This window comes from Myiozetetes cayanensis, unplaced genomic scaffold, assembly GCF_022539395.1.
Source record: "Myiozetetes cayanensis isolate MyiCay16 unplaced genomic scaffold, myiCay2020 scf1, whole genome shotgun sequence".
Taxonomy (NCBI): domain Eukaryota; kingdom Metazoa; phylum Chordata; class Aves; order Passeriformes; family Tyrannidae; genus Myiozetetes; species Myiozetetes cayanensis.
In genome coordinates, this window is record NW_026086604.1 from 60,103,898 (window position 1) to 60,123,197 (window position 19,300).

Here is a 19,300-nt window from a genome sequence, read left to right on the forward strand (position 1 = left end):
GCAGGATAGCAACAGCAACAGCAACTTCTGGACACCACATCTGGGACTCTGAGATCTGAAGTTATCTGAAGTAGTGTAGTTTTCATTCAACTGAACATTGTAAATTGTAGGGATGAGACAAAGTGCGGTACCTGGTTTGTACTCTTTTTATGTTTTCTGAAGAAACCAGGGAGCTGGAGATACTGATGGCCTTAGTACAAAATATTGTGTAAAATGTTTTCCAAAAAGGCTGAGGGAGGAGCAGGAGCAGCTGGGTGGTTACCTGTAGTTACTTTTGGTTGAGACAACTTTGTTTATTTGAAAGAAAAAAAAGGTATTTTTTTCTGAAAAACACTGAAAAAATAATTAAAGCTTTCTTTCACTGGTGATGGGCAGTCTCAGAAATGCCAGAAAACAGAGGCAGAAGTAAATAATGTAATATTCTCTTAATCAGAAGCTGCTAATCTTCCCCAAATCCTCACTATAAGCCAACCTTGGTAGTGTTAAGCTTAAAATTTCCATTTCTGCAAGTTAGAAACATGTTTCAGAGCTATGAGTTATTCTGCTTTTATGGCTAGAAAGTGTTGTTATATAATCAGTTGCTAGGATTCTTCAGTTTCTTGTGGTTGAAAAGTACCTTTTCCACCAAAATGGTTGAAATGAACTTTTTATTTTGACTGTTCTAATTGTGAACCTCCATAGCTCATGGTATTGTGGTTTCTTTTCCCTACACCTTAACTCTTCTAGCATTACACGCTGCCGCCCTTTCTGGCCATGTCAGCACAGTGAAACTGCTGTTGGAGCACAACGCGCAGGTGGATGCTCTGGATGTCATGAAACATACCCCGCTTTTCCGAGCCTGTGAGATGGGACACAAGGAAGTGATACAAACACTCATTAAAGGTCAGCTCTTAACGACTTTACAAACTTCCCCGGAGTTCTGGTGCTGCTTTCTGTGGGACTGGGAAATAAACAGATAGCTGAGCAAGAGGTGGGGGTAGGAAATTGCTTCCCTAAAAAGCAGGTTTTGTCTGTAAGTATCCTTTGTGGGATAGCACTAGTAAATGTGAAAGATTATCAGATCGTTGTGCAAAATAAGTGTTAAATATAAAACTTCCAAAATTGGGAGAGTTCTTTTCACAGCTCATTTCTGCTCAGGCCTTTGCAAGTACATTCTAGTCTCTCAAACCAACACTTGCCCCCAGCAGATCATTGTTTTGTTGTTTGTTTTTTTTTTTCTTCACCAAAAAGACCAAATTAAGCTTTCTTCACTTTTGTGAGAAAGCATTTTTAGGCTTCTTTGAAGATTTTTGGACTGTTTAAATAAATCTTTTTTTTTTTTTTAATGCAGATAGCTATCAAAATCCTACATCATTAATCTTTTCCTCTGATTGGTTTTTACAAGCAGTATTTTATTTGTAGACAGAAATAGGATTTAACAATGTACACAGTGTTAGATAATTGTAAAATATCTGCTGAAGTGTAAGAAGTAGAGTGAAACAACAGTGGTATCCCAGATGCAAAACTCTGTCATTTTAGCTTCCCGGAAACATCTCCCTCCTACTTCAGACATGATCCCATTTATGGACAAATGAAGTACGCAGGCTAAAATTTGGCAAGTTTTCCATTGACCGTCTTTTCTTACTGGAAAGTCTGCTTCCCTTCATGATCTGTTGGGCATATTTTAACCTCCTGTTCAGCTCTTCCTCCTACTCCCTGTGCCATTTAACTTTTGTGTGTGCAAGAACCTTGTAAACATAACCGAGTTATGCTTAATTATATATTTTATGATATAGACAGTCATTCTTGCGGGTTGGTTCAAGCTTTTATATTTGTGGAGTTTTATTTTTGTACAGAATTTTTACATCTTGCAAGAAGACAGAGAAATTTGTTATCCGCATTAAAGAGCTTTGGCATGCTTGAATTAAGAAAAAAATTAAGCCTTTTCCAAAAGTTATTCTTACACTGTAAATATGTAATCTTGCCTGCATTAGAGATTTAAAAGCAGATTTAATCTGAAGTCCAGTTTTTAAAAGTATTTTTCTTGTTGACAAATAAAGGTTTTACTGACAATTAATAAGCCTGAAACAAGTAAAGGCTAGGTTTCTCAAGGGCATGTGATAAATCTGGAGATTCTAAAGCATCAGAAAGGATTTGCATAACAAAATTCAAATTATTTTTAGAAATACCTGTCTGAATTGTCATTTTACCAAATAAATTCTAGTTGAACATAAACTTATTCTTTTCTTTTCTTAGCATTCAAAAGCGTTTTCTTTTTATGCTCAAAAAATGTATTTGTTGTTTCAGGAGGGGCAAGAGTGGATTTGGTTGACCAAGATGGCCATTCACCTCTTCACTGGGCAGCCCTGGGAGGAAATGCTGATGTGTGCCAAATCTTGATAGAAAATAAAATCAACCCTAATGTGCAGGATTATGCAGGTAGAACACCTCTGCAGTGTGCTGCTTACGGAGGTTACATTAACTGCATGGTAGTGTTACTGGAAAACAATGCAGATCCAAATATCCAGGATAAAGAGGTATGTAGTTCTTCACTAACTTTAGAATAACCATAAATCAAAACATATTTCTTTTCTTCAAGGTCATTCTCTTTTCTGGGACATAGAAGCATCTTTGCTGCCTCCACTTCAAAAATCTTGAATGAAAAGTAGTATTTTAATATGCAGCATGAGTTGAAGATTTGTATTTTTTCATATGACTTTTGATTTTTCCTTATCGAAGTGTGATTATATAAGGAGTCATATTAATAATCTGATTTCTTAACTTCTATAATTCCTTATTAGCAGCTGGCATAGGAATGTGATTTTATAGTCTGTAACGACTTTCTTCAGCACAGAGACAGAGCAAGCAAGAAAGTAAGATATTGCAAGTGAGATGGCACAAGAACTGTTTCAATTACTTATCCACATAAGTATCCATATATGTATACTGTGTCCAGGTTAAAAAAAAAAAGGAACACTGACTAGGTTGTATGTTCTTTTGTGCCATTATTCAAGCAGTAAGTGAAATTAGGAGCCAGAGTAATTGTGCAACCTATAACAGATCTCTTTCTTATATGACATAATTTCTCGGAAGCCGGTAGAACGTCATCAGTCAAAAGAGCTTCATCCAATTTGTTAAACTTTTCTCTAGTTATTCTTTGTAGGGCATAGATAATTCCAAGTAATGGAAAAGTGGTTTTCATCATGAGTTCTTTCTTTTGCAAAGAAAGCAACTCTAGAGCTAGTCTCCTAATGCTGCTTTTCAGCTGCTTTAGGTGAAAAAGTACCAGTGTTGTAATCTTGTTTTAAAAAAAATAAAATTTAAGTGCTGTATTCTTCTTATTTTAGTAAAGAAGTTTATTTAGAAGAACTAGTTTGTGCTTCATGTCCAGAAACTCATTGAATTACACCATGATTTATGACTTTTATTGTGGCGTGATAAAGTTTGGGGATAATGATTATTATTGTTCTGTTTCTATTGTTTACAGGGAAGAACTGCCTTGCACTGGCTCTGTAACAATGGCTACCTTGATGCTATAAAGTTGCTGCTCAGTTTCGATGCCTTTCCTAACCTAATGGAGAACAGCGAGGAGAGGTACTGCTTGTCTGAATGCGTTATTTTGTAATTTAGCAGAAGTGCTACCTACGATTTAAATGTTAAGTGTTCAGATACTGCAAGAGAATCCTAATCTTGCATCTGAAAAGGAGTCCTGTAATGTTGGGCTTCAGTTTCAGCAGCTTTTCTAATGTAAAATTTCTCTCCTTTGACTAAGACATTGCAACTTCAGCTGTTTATACTTTTGAACCTTGAACTTAGAGATTTCTGCGAGTATTTACTCACTCTAGTCTTGTTTGAAATATTGAAGATCTTTCTCATTTATATGAAGTTCATAGTAGGTATGTACGGACAGAGGATGAAAAGGCATTGCTGCTGCTGTTGGAATAGACAGGAATTTTTATTTTCTATTTGGTAGGAATTCAGTGAGAAGAAAGAAAATGGGAGAAATATAATGTTATGTTTTAAAATAGGGATTACAAAGTACCTGGTGGTTAACTGTGTTCTAAAGGCCTAGTTAAAAAAAAAAGTGTCCTATAATCATAAAGAGACAGCACATTTGCATCTCTTTTCTTTGTCTTTCATTGACATATAAATAATAGTTTTTTTAGAAGTGGTTTGGGTTGCGGAGTTCAAATTAGTCACCTGACTGTGAAGATAATTACTATTAGCAGAAATTTATAATGCCTTTTTTTAGAGCAGATGACCTCTTCATAATTATAAATAAAACTATGAACAGTATGCCATATAAATTTGAATATTTCAACATTTTAAATAACTTAAGGAGTTTGAAACCCCATATTTCAGTGCTAAATTTGATACTTCCATACTTATCCCAGTTTTTAATTGCTTTCTTCTCCCATCATTTCTCTTTTGTTCTCTACTCTAAACCACTCAGATTTCTCTTCCCTTTCTGTTCTTATTTTTTATTGAGAAACAGAAATGAAAGTATAACTAGTTCCTAATTAAGTAGTGCCAGTGCTCTCTTTAGTAATTTTTTTATAGAAAATTAAATAAACAGTTGTAATTAAATTACTCCTAATAAGTAAGATTAAAAGCCACTATTTTGCCATAAAGGAGGCTGCTGTTATCCTTACTTTGTAGAAATATACTAATGATGCTCAAATGTCAAGAAAAGACTTTAGCTGTGGTTTACCACAGTCATTCAGATAGTTATTTTTGTTTCCCTTCTAGCATTAATATACGTTCGTATGTATAAACCTAGATTACTCAAAATATAACTAGCAGTGTTCCAAATCACTGCCATTAAACATTAGTTCATGTGCAGAACAAAAGAGATCTCCAGTATTTCTAAATGAATCAGCCTTTAAATATAATTCTGCTAAAGTATATGTAGTATATCAAAATTGCACAATTGTATCTTGATAAATATCTACAAATCTTGTTTTACTATTAATAGATAGGAAGTTTGGAAAGTAGAAAAATCAAGTTGAGCATTATAGGAGAGAGTAAAAATTTCATCTGTAGTTGGATGAAATTGTTTTTAATTGTTTTTAATCAGTGATAATTTCACTGAATAGTATTTTTTTGCCCAATATATCTATAATCAGAAACTTCTCATCTTTACTTTCGTAGAGTGCAATATGAAATACCAGTTAAAAATTCAAATGTAATGGTTAAAGCTAATTAGTAAAAGATTAGTAAAAGATGAAGCTGAGATTACCTCTAGGATTTTAAGCTGCCCACTTGCTTGCCAGCTAGGTGATCAAGTGCTAGTCTGGAGGGTGCTGGGTTTGTTGTTCTTTGCAAATTTGTTTTGTAACCCAACCTAACATCCTGGGTGCATCATGTGATGGAAGGCTAGCTGCTGCTTGACCACCTTCGTGCTAAATTACATATAACAGCTGATGGCTGATGTCTTCTTCATGTGTTTCCCTGTGAAGCCAGCTGGATTTGAAAGCTATCTGTTTTAGAGAGAACCAGTGGAAAAGAAAATTTATAACAGGCTTTGAACTGACACAGCAGAGGAGTGTATGTAAGCAACCATGAATGGGTAGTGTCCTGTCATACAAATCCCTATTCAGATTTGATTTGGGTGATTGTTTTACTTTTAAAGGTAGCTTTAATGGAGTTATAGAATCTATGTTTAAAAATATGGGTCTTCATGACTGGGACCAGTAATAGAATACATTGTCTTGGTAGATACATGGTAGTAGCATAGTTTGCTTTAGTATCTTTTGTATCTTTAAAATATTCAAAATTTAAGGTATACCTTAAAAATGTGTTTTACTGAAATTATGTTCTTTCTGAAGTTCCCATTTCTGGGTTATCAGAAGTCTGTATCTCTTTAAATGCTATCACCAACACACCTTGACATACAAATTTTCATGTTATGTCATTGTCTTTATTCCTGCAGACACTTCAGTTCAGATACTGTTAATCCTTCCATCAAATCATTGCTGTGTGGCAAGTCCAATTGTGCTTTCTGTCTGTTTTTCTTTGCTTACCAGCACTGCGTCCTAGCAAGTTACCATCAAGAAGAGCCCTAATTTTCACAATCACATGCATTGACACTTGTTATTTGATAGTCTTATGTTATATGGTCTTGATTATGGTCTGTGACTGATAATTTTCAGTCGCTAAATGTCTCTGCCTAATGTTTTGATGTTGGTGAGGGAGATATGTAAATTTTGATCCTGTGTTGACAATGGGAAATTTGGGAATTATTTTTAAAAGGGCTTAGGCGTCTTTGACACCATTAAAACCCAAAGAATTTAATATTTTTAACACCTGTGTCCATTTGAAAACAGACTTAAGTGTTCCTAGTACTTTAAATAGGGACATTTTCCCTTGATACTGATCTAATCCTGCTGCTTAGTCAGTCATACTGTCCTCAGTTTTTGTTGTAGAAGCTGAAACAGATTTGATAGTAAATCTCTAGAACTTAAATTCATATGGATATAACACAAAAATGTTTTAACTTACTTTTTTATTTAGATTTCTGTATGAAAACCTCAATAACACCTTTTAAAGATTGCTTGACCAAAGCAGGTAATTCTGTGGATGGGGCTTTGGCAGATTTTGACCAAACACTTCATATAGTCTGGTCCCCCCCACATTTCCATATGAGGAGAGTAAAATAAGTCTTAAACATAATCACAGTGTGTAGAATCAATAGGATAGGAAAACAATACTTAATAATTAGTAAAACAGCCTACTGAAAGCAGTGTTTATTCTCTCTTCATACTAGAACTTGCCTTAATATGAAATGAGGGTGAAGTAAATGCACATTATAGTTAGAATCAATAATAATTGTTGTGGGTTTGTTTGGGTTTCTTTAGGTATACTCCACTTGATTATGCCTTGCTTGGGGAACACCATGAAGTGATTCAGTTCATGTTAGAGCATGGGGCTCTGTCTATAGCTGCCATTCAGGATATTGCTGCTTTCAAAATCCAGGCTGTCTACAAAGGATACAAAGTTAGAAAGGCTTTTCAAGAGAGGAAGAATCTTCTAATGAAACATGAACAGCTGAGAAAAGATGCTGCAGCCAAGTAAGTCTGAGACTTGAAATCTGCTCCAGCAAATAGGCATTTGTCATAAGTTTGTATTTATCAGTGTATGATGTTATCTGTTATCCATCATCATTTATTGTTCTTCTTAGTAAAATTCACGAAACCAAAGTAAGCTTATAACTCCCATATACCTATAGATAGATGGAAATTATTTTCCATATAATCCCAATTTAAGTAACAAACTTTATATAGTGTACAAGAAAAGGGCAAAATACCAAAATCTGAGAAACTAGCATGTTTCCGTGAATCTTTGCCTGATATTCTGTATGATGATAAAAATACTTGGAAAACATTTATCACTTTAATGTAATGGAAGTAATTATTGAATTCTCAAGTCTTGTTATCATTATGAAAAGAAATTAATATGTGGTTGAAGGAAATGAAAAAACAAGACAGGGAAAGCCTGGTTTGGTAAGGCTTAACTTAATGTTTTACACGGGAGATTGTGCTTTTCTAGCAAACCAAAATCTTGGATTTATTTGCAATTTCAGTTTTGGCAGTATCATTCTCTGCATTTGTGTTTTCTGGTCTTGAATTAGAATTCCTATGAATTGGTTATATTGGGTTATGGATAACTAACATATGCAATTCAAATAGTTATCAGCAAGATGTGTAGGTTCTGACTGAGTTTCTACCATGCTTAAAGGAAGTAATGGTAGCAAAGTGGTGAAATTAAAAAATCCGAAGGTACATAAATGATTATCAAAATGCTTTGCTTCCTTGGCCTTTATCCTTAAGATTCATAGTACGAAATAAAAGAAATTAGCACCTGGTTTCTCTTGAAGAAATCTGACTCTGGAATGAAAAAAAGTAACAGTCTGAAAGGATTTCTGCATGATTTTGTAGTATTATTTCTGTAAAGAGAGGTCATATGAAAAAGCCACATAATTATTGCACTTAGAGGTATTTTTGCTGCATCTGTGTATCATAGACAAATTCAGCTGCACTCCACTCTGTATCAGATTTGGTAGTTTGATGTTCTGCATAACTGGCCAATCTGACCTCCGCTGGGTTTGATTGTTACTGCCATACTGGATAACAATTGTTATTCCCCAGGAGGAACCAAAGCTCGAAGTATCAGATAACTAATCTCTTGCTCACTTCTTTAGATCCTGAAGTTGTAACATGTAGCCCTCCTACTATTTGCCTTTTCTGCTGAAGTCAGTAGAAGTCAAAACCATGCATGGAGAAGTTGTCTTTGAAAAGATACCAAGTATTTTATGTATTTCTTTTTAATATGGAGAACTCTGTGTATTGCTGTATGGTCACAACTGAGTTTAGCAAATGAGATAGTTTTGTCCTTTGTGATGACAGTCAATTTTAGAGGAATCTATGATACCCCATCTAAAAGATTAAATGGAAAAGAATTGCCTCATGGAAATTTGGGGGTATTTTTGTGATAGTTTTCCTTTGTGAGTTTCTGATGTACTTTCTGAGAGTTACTTAGCTCTTGTTATTTGTTTGAAAACAATAGAATCAAATTCTGTGTACCAAATACCATAAAAACAGAATTACAATACAATTGGAGCATACAAGCAAATCAGGTTGTCACATCACAAATTTTATTTAATTGCAATTTTATGATCTGTAATAAACTGAAGGGGACATTATGTTGTCATCATTCTGTGTACCCATCTGTGCATTCCACAGCTAAAATTGGCCGGGGTGTTGCTGCATACAAAAAAACTAATATCCCTACTGATGTTTAAAAATCTGCTCTCCAGATAAAAGTGGTCATTTTATGGGAATCCAGAATGATGGTGAACTCCTAGATTGAACACACCCCCCCTCCATTTCAGTGTATGTATTTAAAGCTTGCTTTTAATATGTTATCTTAGAGGGTTTCACGAAGATAAATCACTCTTAAATCAGCATGTTTTTAATTAGCCTGTTCTTTTTTTTCCTTTTTTACCCTAACTGAAAGTCAGACAGCATCTTGTACCTGTATAATTTTCTGCTGAAGTTACATTCACTGTATTCAAAGCCTGTGAATTATTTCTATACAAACATTTTCTCCCATGTTCTCTCCTATATCAAAGAAATGGTAATTTATAAAATGAAGATTGTTGCAGACAAAAACAACGTGCACACTACTATGTCATTGAGCAAAGATATGTATCAGGAGACCAGCTTGGGTTGGCAGGAAAGCCATGAGCAGAGTTCAAATGTAAAAAGGCAGTATACAGGAGGTAGAAGCAGGGACAGACTGCGAAAGGACAGAGTGTAAAAACGTTGGTTGGCCATGTAGAGGTGGTATCATAAACACCAGAACTCAAATGGAGTTGAGGTTTTAAAGGGATGTTGCAGGTAACAAGGTGGATTTCTGCTTCTACAATAATAAAAGTAGTAATACATTACTAAAAGGTTGAGCAAGGAATATGTGGGGCTGTTGCCAAATGGTGCATTTAGTGACAACAGGCCTAGGTGTGTCAGAAGCGCTCAATGTATTCTTCTTTTCGGTCTTCCAGAAGAAGCTCTCCCAGGTCTATTTTCTTAGAGAAGTGTTTCAAGGAGGAGGAGAACTACTAGCTGTGAATGAGGATTAAGTCAAGGGTGGCTTGAGAGAACTCAGCCCAGACAAGTCCATGGGACTAGATTGGCTGCATCCAAGGGTAGAGAAAGAACTAACTGATGCCCTTAAAAGGCCACTTTCCAACCTCCTTGAAAGATCACAGATACTACGGGAGGTCCCCTATGATTGGAGGAAAGCAAATGTTGTACCCAGCTTCAAAAGGGGACAGAAGAACAATCTGGGAAACTGTATTCTGGTTGTTATCACTTTGGTCCCTGAGAAAGACAGGCACTCACTTGTTCACCTTCCCATTCAGTTTCTCAGAATGAGTTCCTGATACCGTGTTTCTGGTTTTCATTCTGACCAGTTGGAGGAAACAGATTGAGTGTGGATGTGGATGTGAAAGGGGGTGAAGAAAGTGGGTAAGAGTAAGTAACTTGTGATGTTTAAGAAAAGAGGAACAGTAAGAAAATAAACAGGTCAATTAAACAGCCTTCAGAAAGATTTAGAAAAATGTTCAAGCACCAAGACAAGTAGATTATGAAGTTTTTCAAAAAACTGGTTATAAGGCCTGAATGCTGAGGAAAAAAAGGGGAGTGTAGCAACAGAGAAACTAATGAGTTCTTCAGCAACCTGAAAATGGAACGCACACAGTGGAAATTCGGTGTAATTACTAAAACTGAGGGTAATAAGAACATAAACAAATTGAGGTGCAAAATAAGAAGAATTGACAAGGAATGTGACGTATCACAATAAACCATTGTAATCACACTCATGGTAAAAGGAAGAGTAAAGAAAGAGTTGGCCTGCAAGTGATGCTAAGAAGGCTGAAGTGTTTCATGTCTTTTTTTTTTTCCTTCAAAAGAATTTATATCAAACCAACTCAATTTTTGTTTGTGTCAGAATAACAAGTTTTGTGGCCATGAAGAAACCGTAGCCGTCGTTCAGACTTGCCTGAAGTTTTCATACTTTCTCATGGAAAATTTCTCATTTCTCACCCTTAAACTGCAAGTGTATATTGATGAGAATTTCAAGTAAATCCATTATGAATCTGTATTTTCAGTTAAAAAATAAAATGTCAAATTTGAGAATAGCACCGAGTTGCTGAAGACTGTAAGCACATTGAAGACTAAATTTGAAATCAGAATGGTGTTAAAAGACATGTGAGGAATGTCTGAAGAAAAAATAAATAGTCAGGTAAGGACAAATGGACTGCTCTACACATTTGGAAAGATCAGTCAACATAAGAATGCTGGACAGAAATTAACAGTTGTCTTATCATTTTTATTAAGGATTTTATTAAGGACTATCTCTTTAAAAGACTACAGTAGATCAGAAGCTGAACATGTGATGAGTCAGCAGTGTCATGCTTTTAAAAAACATCAACATGCTGTAGCAGGGGTGGCTGTTTACACAACATGAAATACAACTCCTCTTACTCCAGATAAAGCTTCACCAGCAGTAGGATCATACCTGGAGATCTATTTTCAGTTTAAATTTTTTTAGTAACTTCCCCCCCCTGCCCCAAGCATAAATTTGAAAATGCTGTCCGGGTACGTGAACATGTTCTAAATTTAAAACATTACCCAGTGAGTAGATAAAAAAGTAAAGTGTTCTTGACAAAATAGTAAAGGTTGAATTCACATGAGCAGGATCAAAAATTCAGAGCATCTCTGTGTCTTCACAAATGTGTAAGGCTGAAACTGTTCCTTACCATCTGCTAAAGGCTCCGTTTTCATTCATTTGCTTTTGCAACAAAATACAAATTTATGGCCATTCAGGACAAAATTCTGTTGCATTTACAGTGGAAAATATTGGCTTGCCAGCTCTACTATCACTGTTGAGCTGTAGATGTCTAACTTTAGAGCCCAAATTGGATCCTGCTGAGTCGCCAGAACGTCCTGAGGATGACTGAGAGCCCTTAAGTTAGGAACTTGTCTACTTCCTTTACTTGTTAGCAAAACATAGTCTGTCAACTTAGACAACAGTAAAACTTGAAAAAATTAATCTCAAATATATCCCTCATTGTAATACAAACTGAATTTCTGATTAAATAAAGCAAAACACAAGGAGAGGCCCTTACTTATTTGTGAGTCTGTTAATCAACCAACATCTACTGTGACAATTAGGATGATGGTCTATGAAGTGGAAGCTTTGAAATCCCTTCCCTGTATTATTTCTTCAGTTTAATCTGAAAAATTTTAGCACACAAACAAAAACTTTTTAAAAAAATCCCCTTTTACTTCTCGTTTTCTGGTCCCGTGTCATTTCCATAACACTTGGTATATTGCTGAAGTTATTGTTTTGAGTTGATCGGCTCATCAGAGGAGTGCAGGCCACTCTGGCTTGGTTGTGTATCACGCTTGTGATTGTGTATCTCATGCTTCCTTTTCTAATACCCTGAACGGAGGACATTGGTAATAGGCTGCTTGATTCTTGTGAAGAAAAGAAAATTACTATTCTGTGAATAGTAAGATCTGATTTATCAGCTGAAATGGCTCAGTAATGGCAGTGGGATCTATACTGTACACAAACCCAACATCCCCATATAGTCCGGTTGTGGAATGCCAATATTGTCTGAAACTAGCCACTTTTTTTCCATGCCAGAGGGAATACTGAACCTCAGGCTGCTAGGAGTGTGTTCTTTTAGATCAATTAGCAGCTTTTCAGGTGCAAAGTTCAATCAGCTCCTTCTGCAGAGCATACTGGATAAGATAGTACTGACAGATAAAGTTAAGCCTTCTCCCTGGCAGCTCACGCTGCGGTGACACGCGCTGGCATTGATGCGGCTCGCGGGAACTGGGGCTGGCACGCTGCATAACTAACCTGTCATACGCCGTGCCGAGAGATAATGTGGCAACAGTCTGCAAACTATGTTGTAGCACTGGAAGCAAGTTAAAATATCGGGCAGCTACATGATACGACATTTACCGCCTGTCCGTTCCGACAGGAAAAGTGTCACTTCATCTAGCAACCAGTGCTTAATTTATAAAAACAAATTCAGTGGTAGGTAGGTGTGTAACATTTGCTATGTGCTATTGGGTTTATCCTGCTTGGTAGAAAAAAAGAATTTAAAAGATAAAGTTCAATGATAACCCACTTTTCAAAACAGGCTGCAAAATTTTATTCAACAGATGCGTCTTTCGTTACTTTGTCCAAAATTCTGTGTTATGTCTACGCTATTTAAGAGAGACATGATTCCTTTCATTTTTGAAATCCAAATGTCATAAACGTAATGGCATACTATATGCACATAAGTTTTTAATTCAGATCTCATATTTTCAGTGTTTATAATTTGTATGGCATATGTTTATGTAAAATAAATTAATTACCTAGCAGTGATAAATATATAGAAGCAAGTTACTAGCAGTAGCTAGTTGGAAGTTGGTTTATAATTGTCTGTATCAATTATGACACAGTTAAGTATGAAAAAATAATTGTCAAAGAGATTAGTCTTTTGCTAAACTTTTTTGATTTTCAGATACAGTGCATTACTTTACTACTTATATGAAAACTTTGCTCATTGCTAATTGAAAACATAGTTGTTAGTATCATAATTATTTTCAAAATCCTACTTTTAATTTTTGTATATTTATAAACCCCCCTAAATATAATTGTTTTTAAAACAAGTGAGTATTTTAAAATCAGTTAAAACCACTGGAAACTGAATGGGCAGATGACTGACAAGAACTTAACCTTCATTAGGCTGTAGCTGCAAGTCTGTAATTGTTTTGGACCAACCTAAGACATTTCAGTGCAATAGGTGTCCTTTTCTCATGAAAAAGATGTTACAGTCAAGGTTTTATTGTGGCATTGTCAGATTTTTAGAGAGGAATGTGTTTAACTTAGATACTTGCTCAGAAAATTTTGTCTTTGAAATTCTTATGGTATTGACTATAATTGCAGGAAACGTGAAGAGGAGAGTAAGAGAAAAGAAGCCAAACTACAGAAAGGGATGCAGAACATGGAACAAAGCAAGTTTCGAGTACAACAGAGCCCTGCAAATCGAGAGAAGACCACCAGTGTCCCACAGTTACCCAACAAACCAGCTGATACACAGAGTAAGAGACTTCTGTCCCTCGACACTTCACAAATTCAACCAGGGAGAAGCAGCAGAGGTTCACCTAAAGCTTCTCACAACAAAGGGACCCCAAAGGAGAGTTGCCCGCCAGCAGAGCCTCAGAGTGAAGGTCATAAAGTCAGCCAAGGTTTGTGAACTTTTTTTTTAGTTGTCCTGGTTATCTGTTTTGTCCAGGTCTGGGGGTGTTTTATATATAGGACCTGTATTGTCTGTCTATAATTTCTTATTCTTAAGTAATTCATCCAGGATAGAATTAGATACAGATTCTTTTACTCTGTGTGAAGTAGTCAAAAACACCGGCATGTACAGTGTCTGTAAAAATACCTAAAATGTGAGAGAACAGGTTGTTGGCAGTTCTATTGGTTACACTCTTTGGAGAAAATAAGATTGAAGGTATTTGACATATCTGTGGTATACTTGAAGAATGTTAATGGAGAAATGGTAACTCTTGGTTTTAAATAAGATTAAAATAAGTATAAAATTGTTGAAAGTGACATTTCTAGTTTCCATGGGGAACTGTTCAGTCACCTTCATTTTCCACGACTGGGTTCTCCTGTGCTTTGTCTCTGAAGTCCTCTTGTTGAGAACATTCAAAGATATTTTCTGAGAAGTGAGAATTTAGAAACTGTACTATGAAATGTGTCAGAACTTCTGTTACTTTTCTTGCCCTGCCGTACTCTTTTTTTCTATCTGTAAATGTATCATCAGTTTATCATAATTCTTGACCACTTCTTTGTAGTTTTATGAGAAACACATTTTAATAACATTTCAGTCAGTTCTGACTTCAGCCAGTTATAGTAGCCCATAGCTGAAATATTTCAAAACTGGTAATGTTAAAGCATCTTTATTATCACTGAAAGCAAAAATTGGAAAAGTAGTTTATTTAAGGTAAGTTACTAGAATTCCTCAAGTGTAAAATTGCTGCTATTCCCTGTGGCAGTTCTGCTAATCAGTATAGTATAATAATCCAAAAGAAAAGAAAGGGAAAGAGCCTTTTCTACTGGATCATTTTGCCTAGATTTCTTTAGCTTTTACATGGAAATACATTGGTAAACAGAATACTTAACTATATTGTTAAAATAAAAGCAGACATATCTTATCCTAACATACACTGTGATAGCTAAATAATGATAAATAGGTGTTAAAAATCCCAGCAAGCTTTACCAGCATGTGCATTAACTTTATATTAGTGAAAATATTCAGCTGGCAAAGTAAAACCCATGAGAATAATCAGAAACAGTGGTTTCCAAACAAAAAATGAATAATTGTATTGAACATAATGAGGAGAAAATGAGTAAGTATGGAAAAAAGGGAAAGGAGAAATAAAGATGTGGGGAGGATTACAACAGTGAAGGAGTAAGAAGAGAAGGAGAAGGCCAAAGAAACAATAAAACAGGAACTATCAGCCTTTTCTTTTACTGACTCCACAATCCATTTTTAGCCAAAATCTACCATTAGTTATCACAATGAAAACTGCATTGCATTAGTCAGACATTCACTGTTTCTTGGAACAAATATAATGATTTTGCACTGAGACAGTAACCTAAGGAAGTAGGTAGTAGGCGGTTTATGGGAAACATGGGATATAGAGTTAAACTGACTGCAGAGATCAGGACTGAATTTGTGAAATTTACTGCAGAGGACTCTGGTATTGATACTTATATTTGAAAAAGTACGTTAATGATCAGTTGTCCCCACTACCCTTCACAGTAAGCTAGGGAATTCAAACTAGCAGCAAATGCCATCAGCACGCAGGTTGGACTACTGAGTGAAGGCTTCCCTGAAGTTGGATATTTCCTGATGTAACTATGCCAGAATAATTTTTCTGTGTTGATGGTTCTACAAGTAACATTTTAAAACCATGTAGCCTATTGCCTAAATATTTTTTTTTGCTCTTCAATGTATCTTTAAAAGCAGAATATAATTTCTGCAAAATATAGAATTATAAATAGAAAATTTGCTGCTATTGTTGATCAACTTTCTTTACCATGAATGTTGAACATGAAGAGAATAAGTCTTTACTCAAGGTTCTTCTGAGAATCTGTAACATGTACTTCTTGCTATGGTAAGACTGGTTTTACCTTCAGAGATTGTAAAGAAAGCCCCCTCTTGCCCAGTCCAAACAGTGTTTGAAATAATGCCATGTCATTTTTAGGTACGTGTTCTCCTTTTGTTATTGAAATAGCAATTCAGGAAAGTTGATGCAACAAGGATCAAATCATGGAGTTCTATAATTGGTTCTCATTAGGTGTTTTAATCAATCCTCTTGCGACCAAAACTTTAATGGACTTCATTGGTCATTTTATTGGAATTAAATATGGATTTAGACCCTTTGGGCTGTGAAAAATGTGATTTAGTTGGTGGATCTTTTCCAATCTGCTTTCCACGGATAAACCCTCCATCCTGTGTATGTTATTTCTCTTGCCTTAATTGTGGAATAAACAGATAGGTTTGCATTTTGTGCTCTGTACTTGTTATTGCTTGGTCTTCCTAAGAAAGTTTATTTCCATGTCAAAAGACGATGCTGGAATAGTTAAATCATGGAGTTTTTTCCATTATCCAGATACCCAGTTGTTCAGATGGGGAAGTTTTGCCCATACGAATGTCTCACGGTTGAAGTCTCAAAGTCTCACAGTGCTGCATGTGCAAACCAAGTAGTGGCTTTTGGAGAGTTCAGAATGAATCTGTTCAGAGTGCCATACTCGGTTATCCAGTCAAGAGTATCCTGTAAAGGCATTACAGTGAGCGTAAATATAGCATGGTTTCACCAGGTTTTGGATGATCCAGAATATTTTCTGTGGTTGCAGGGTATCAAAGATCTCTTTCTTTACTTTTTCCCCTCCTACCTACACTGTGACATCCTGTCTATTTGTTACATTTCATCCCGTCTGCTTTATTTTCTCCATGTCCTTTTAAGTTTCCAAACAGAATGGAAGGTGGGTGGATGATGGGAGAATTTTAGTTTTGCTCTCCACTCTGGCTTCTGAGTCATCCTCACAAGAGTGTTTAGAAGCAGTTATCACACAGCAGCAAGGGAGGAATGGGAAGGACTCACACTTTTGTTCAGGATGTCAAGGGAGTACTGAGAAGCCAAGGGCTTTGGGTTCCCTGGGTCAGTGGGTAATCCTGTGTGTCAGAATACAGAGTGGCTGCAGCTGGAATTTGGCAAAAAATCTTGAAACAGTGACGGTCACTTACGGTGTTCCAGTTACCTGGAATGAGCAGGTGAGTTTATGGGGCTGCATTCCTGTGTCACACGGTAAGCTGGTTTCTTGGGAGAACACCTGTACAATCAGGTTGGTGAAGAAATAGTTTCTCCCTGGGAACTTTTTTTTAACTCCAGTGTAATGCGAGTAAGACAATTGTTTGTAAAACAGTAAGCAAATAAAGAAGTTTGGGACTCTACTGTTACATGCAGTCATTTCCTCTTTTGATCCTTCCTGCTTACTTTTTTTTTCTTCATTTAAGTAAATCCTAGTGTGTCTCAAAGGTAACTGAGCAAAAAAATCTAGAGAACTAAACTATGTTGTACTGGGTCAGAGACTAAAAGTTGGCTTCTGTTTCTCTGTCCAAAGATTCATCGAGGAAACCTGTCAAAAGCAAGTCAAGTTGTGTCCATTTCCATGTTGACAAAGCGAAAGAGGGAACAAAAGTTGAAGTGAAACATCAGGTTGCAGCTGCTACAGAACTGAACGGAGAAAAGCACAGGGAGCACACTGTTGACACCACAGTGTCCCGGAGGAGCAGAAGGCTTACTACTTCTACTTGTAGGTCTGCTAGTGTTGGGGAAAAATTAAGGGATCCAAGTCAGCCCTCATCTGGCAAGAGGGACCATTGTGAGGGAACGGCTGCATTCTTCTGCGACGTCACTTGTGCTGGTGGGGCTGTGAGAAACTCAAAACAGTGTGAAGCTTCTTCCAAAGGCAAAAGACATCGGCAGAAATCCAGAAGTAAAGAGGTAAATGATAAGCGATGTTCACCAGCTGGTTCCAGTAGACCAGGAAGTGCCAGAACAGTATTTGTAAACACCAGAAACGACAGCGTGCATGCTGTGGAACGAACTGACAAAGCGGGAAATAACGAATTAGCAAAGAAGGCTTCCCCATTATTGTCTGCCGGGGCAGAACCTACTGGAACTGTGCCAAGAAACCCAGTAGCCTGTCCTGCTCCTGGTGACAGTTTGAACTTGGAAAAAACAGGCGTAATTGGATCCAGGAACACAGATGATCAATTATGTTCTGTCGCGTGGCAAAGTACAAATATTGAACTAATCCCTGTAGAGATTCGAATGCAGATCATAGAAAAAGAAAGAAAAAGAAAAGAGCTGTTTCGGAAGAAGAACTATGCTGCTACAGTCATACAGAGGTCGTGGAGAAGGTAAGACTACTGCTTCAGTAGCTAGAGAACAGTGAGATACACGCAGATGTAAATTAAATTAGGCTCGTTGGCGATGTGCTTTATTCGGTCCTTTTGCTTACGACGTTGCTAGTGCTAAATGAGGCATTTAATAACCTTCCACCAAACAAAGGGAAGTGGGTTCCAGTCACCTAGAATTACATTAGAATTGCATAGAAAATGCAAGGTAAGTTATGACTTTTAATAATTGGAAAAGTTATTAAACTTGTTTCAAGCACTGATATTATAATTTCTTCCTGGAGTTCGCTGCCGTTGTGTTCATTAGCAAAGTTACACATGTAGGGAAACAGGGGTCTTCCTGAAAAGATTTTTGTAACCAGACCCTTTACCACCAGTTACTGACACACAGGCACTCTGATCTGACTTTTAACTGGATAACCAAACCACAGGATGTTTGGAAGCTTTGAACATTAATTGCCAAAACTTGAAGCTAGTTTGAATACCTTGATTAAGCAGGAGCGACTGCTGTACAGAAGAGGGAGGCAGGAGAGAGTGAGATATCCCAGTGAGTGTGTGCTTTCCACAGCATTATCCTGCTTTCATGAATGCATGAGTTTCAACCTCAGAAATACAGTCATTGTTAAAGTACATGCTCCTTAATATTTAAAATCTTATCAAAATAGTCAGGAAACTATAAATTGCTGATGTTAAGTAATATTCTTTACAGATCACTGACTAGTTTAACAGTTTCTTATATGCTGTAATATTTCTTAGTATTCGACTAAACTAAAAATAACAGGCAATTTCCTTTCAGAGCTTAATTGTCACACCCTATGGTGTAGTTCAGTAGTGATGCAAAAATTGTTCCCCCAGCCAAACTGTATCAAAGGGAGCAGCTGTTGGATGTCTGGGAGCATATAGTGGTAGTAACATCTTTTATCCTAGTCCCTGGGAAACCTGCAAGTTTCCTACACCAGCAGAATCAGGACTTAATGCCCAACTGCCTGCAGAATGAATGCTGATTACTGGTAGATCTCCCTTCTTCTGGGTCATGCTGTAAGCTTTGCTTCCCTTCTGGCGGAGTTCAGAGGGGCGGTTTCTTCCCCCCTGCTGTGCCAGGAGCAGAGTACTAGCTGTCTTCCCAATGCAGGACAGCCTCTGCATCCAACCCGCTCTGCCGTAGCGCAGAACAGGAGGGAAGCACTCAGCTTCCCTGAAGGATCAGGGTCTCCTCTCCTTGTCACCGCAGCCAGCCTGGGCTGTTCAGCCACTCAGTGGCGT

At 36.7% G+C, this 19,300-nt stretch overlaps 1 protein-coding gene across 3 annotated transcripts in view; it reads left to right on the forward strand.

The window, feature by feature from the left end:
• The window catches only part of INVS (inversin), a 92,737-nt gene that overhangs the window by 63,435 nt on the left and 10,002 nt on the right, over positions 1-19,300 (forward strand). For all 3 annotated transcript variants that reach the window (XM_050331056.1, XM_050331063.1, XM_050331071.1), the window contains 6 exons: positions 727-882; positions 2,287-2,516; positions 3,467-3,573; positions 6,837-7,049; positions 13,489-13,790; positions 17,239-18,040. In XM_050331056.1, coding sequence (XP_050187013.1) covers positions 727-882; positions 2,287-2,516; positions 3,467-3,573; positions 6,837-7,049; positions 13,489-13,790; positions 17,239-18,040 — 1,810 coding nt within the window. The remainder of the gene's footprint in view (positions 1-726; positions 883-2,286; positions 2,517-3,466; positions 3,574-6,836; positions 7,050-13,488; positions 13,791-17,238; positions 18,041-19,300) is intronic.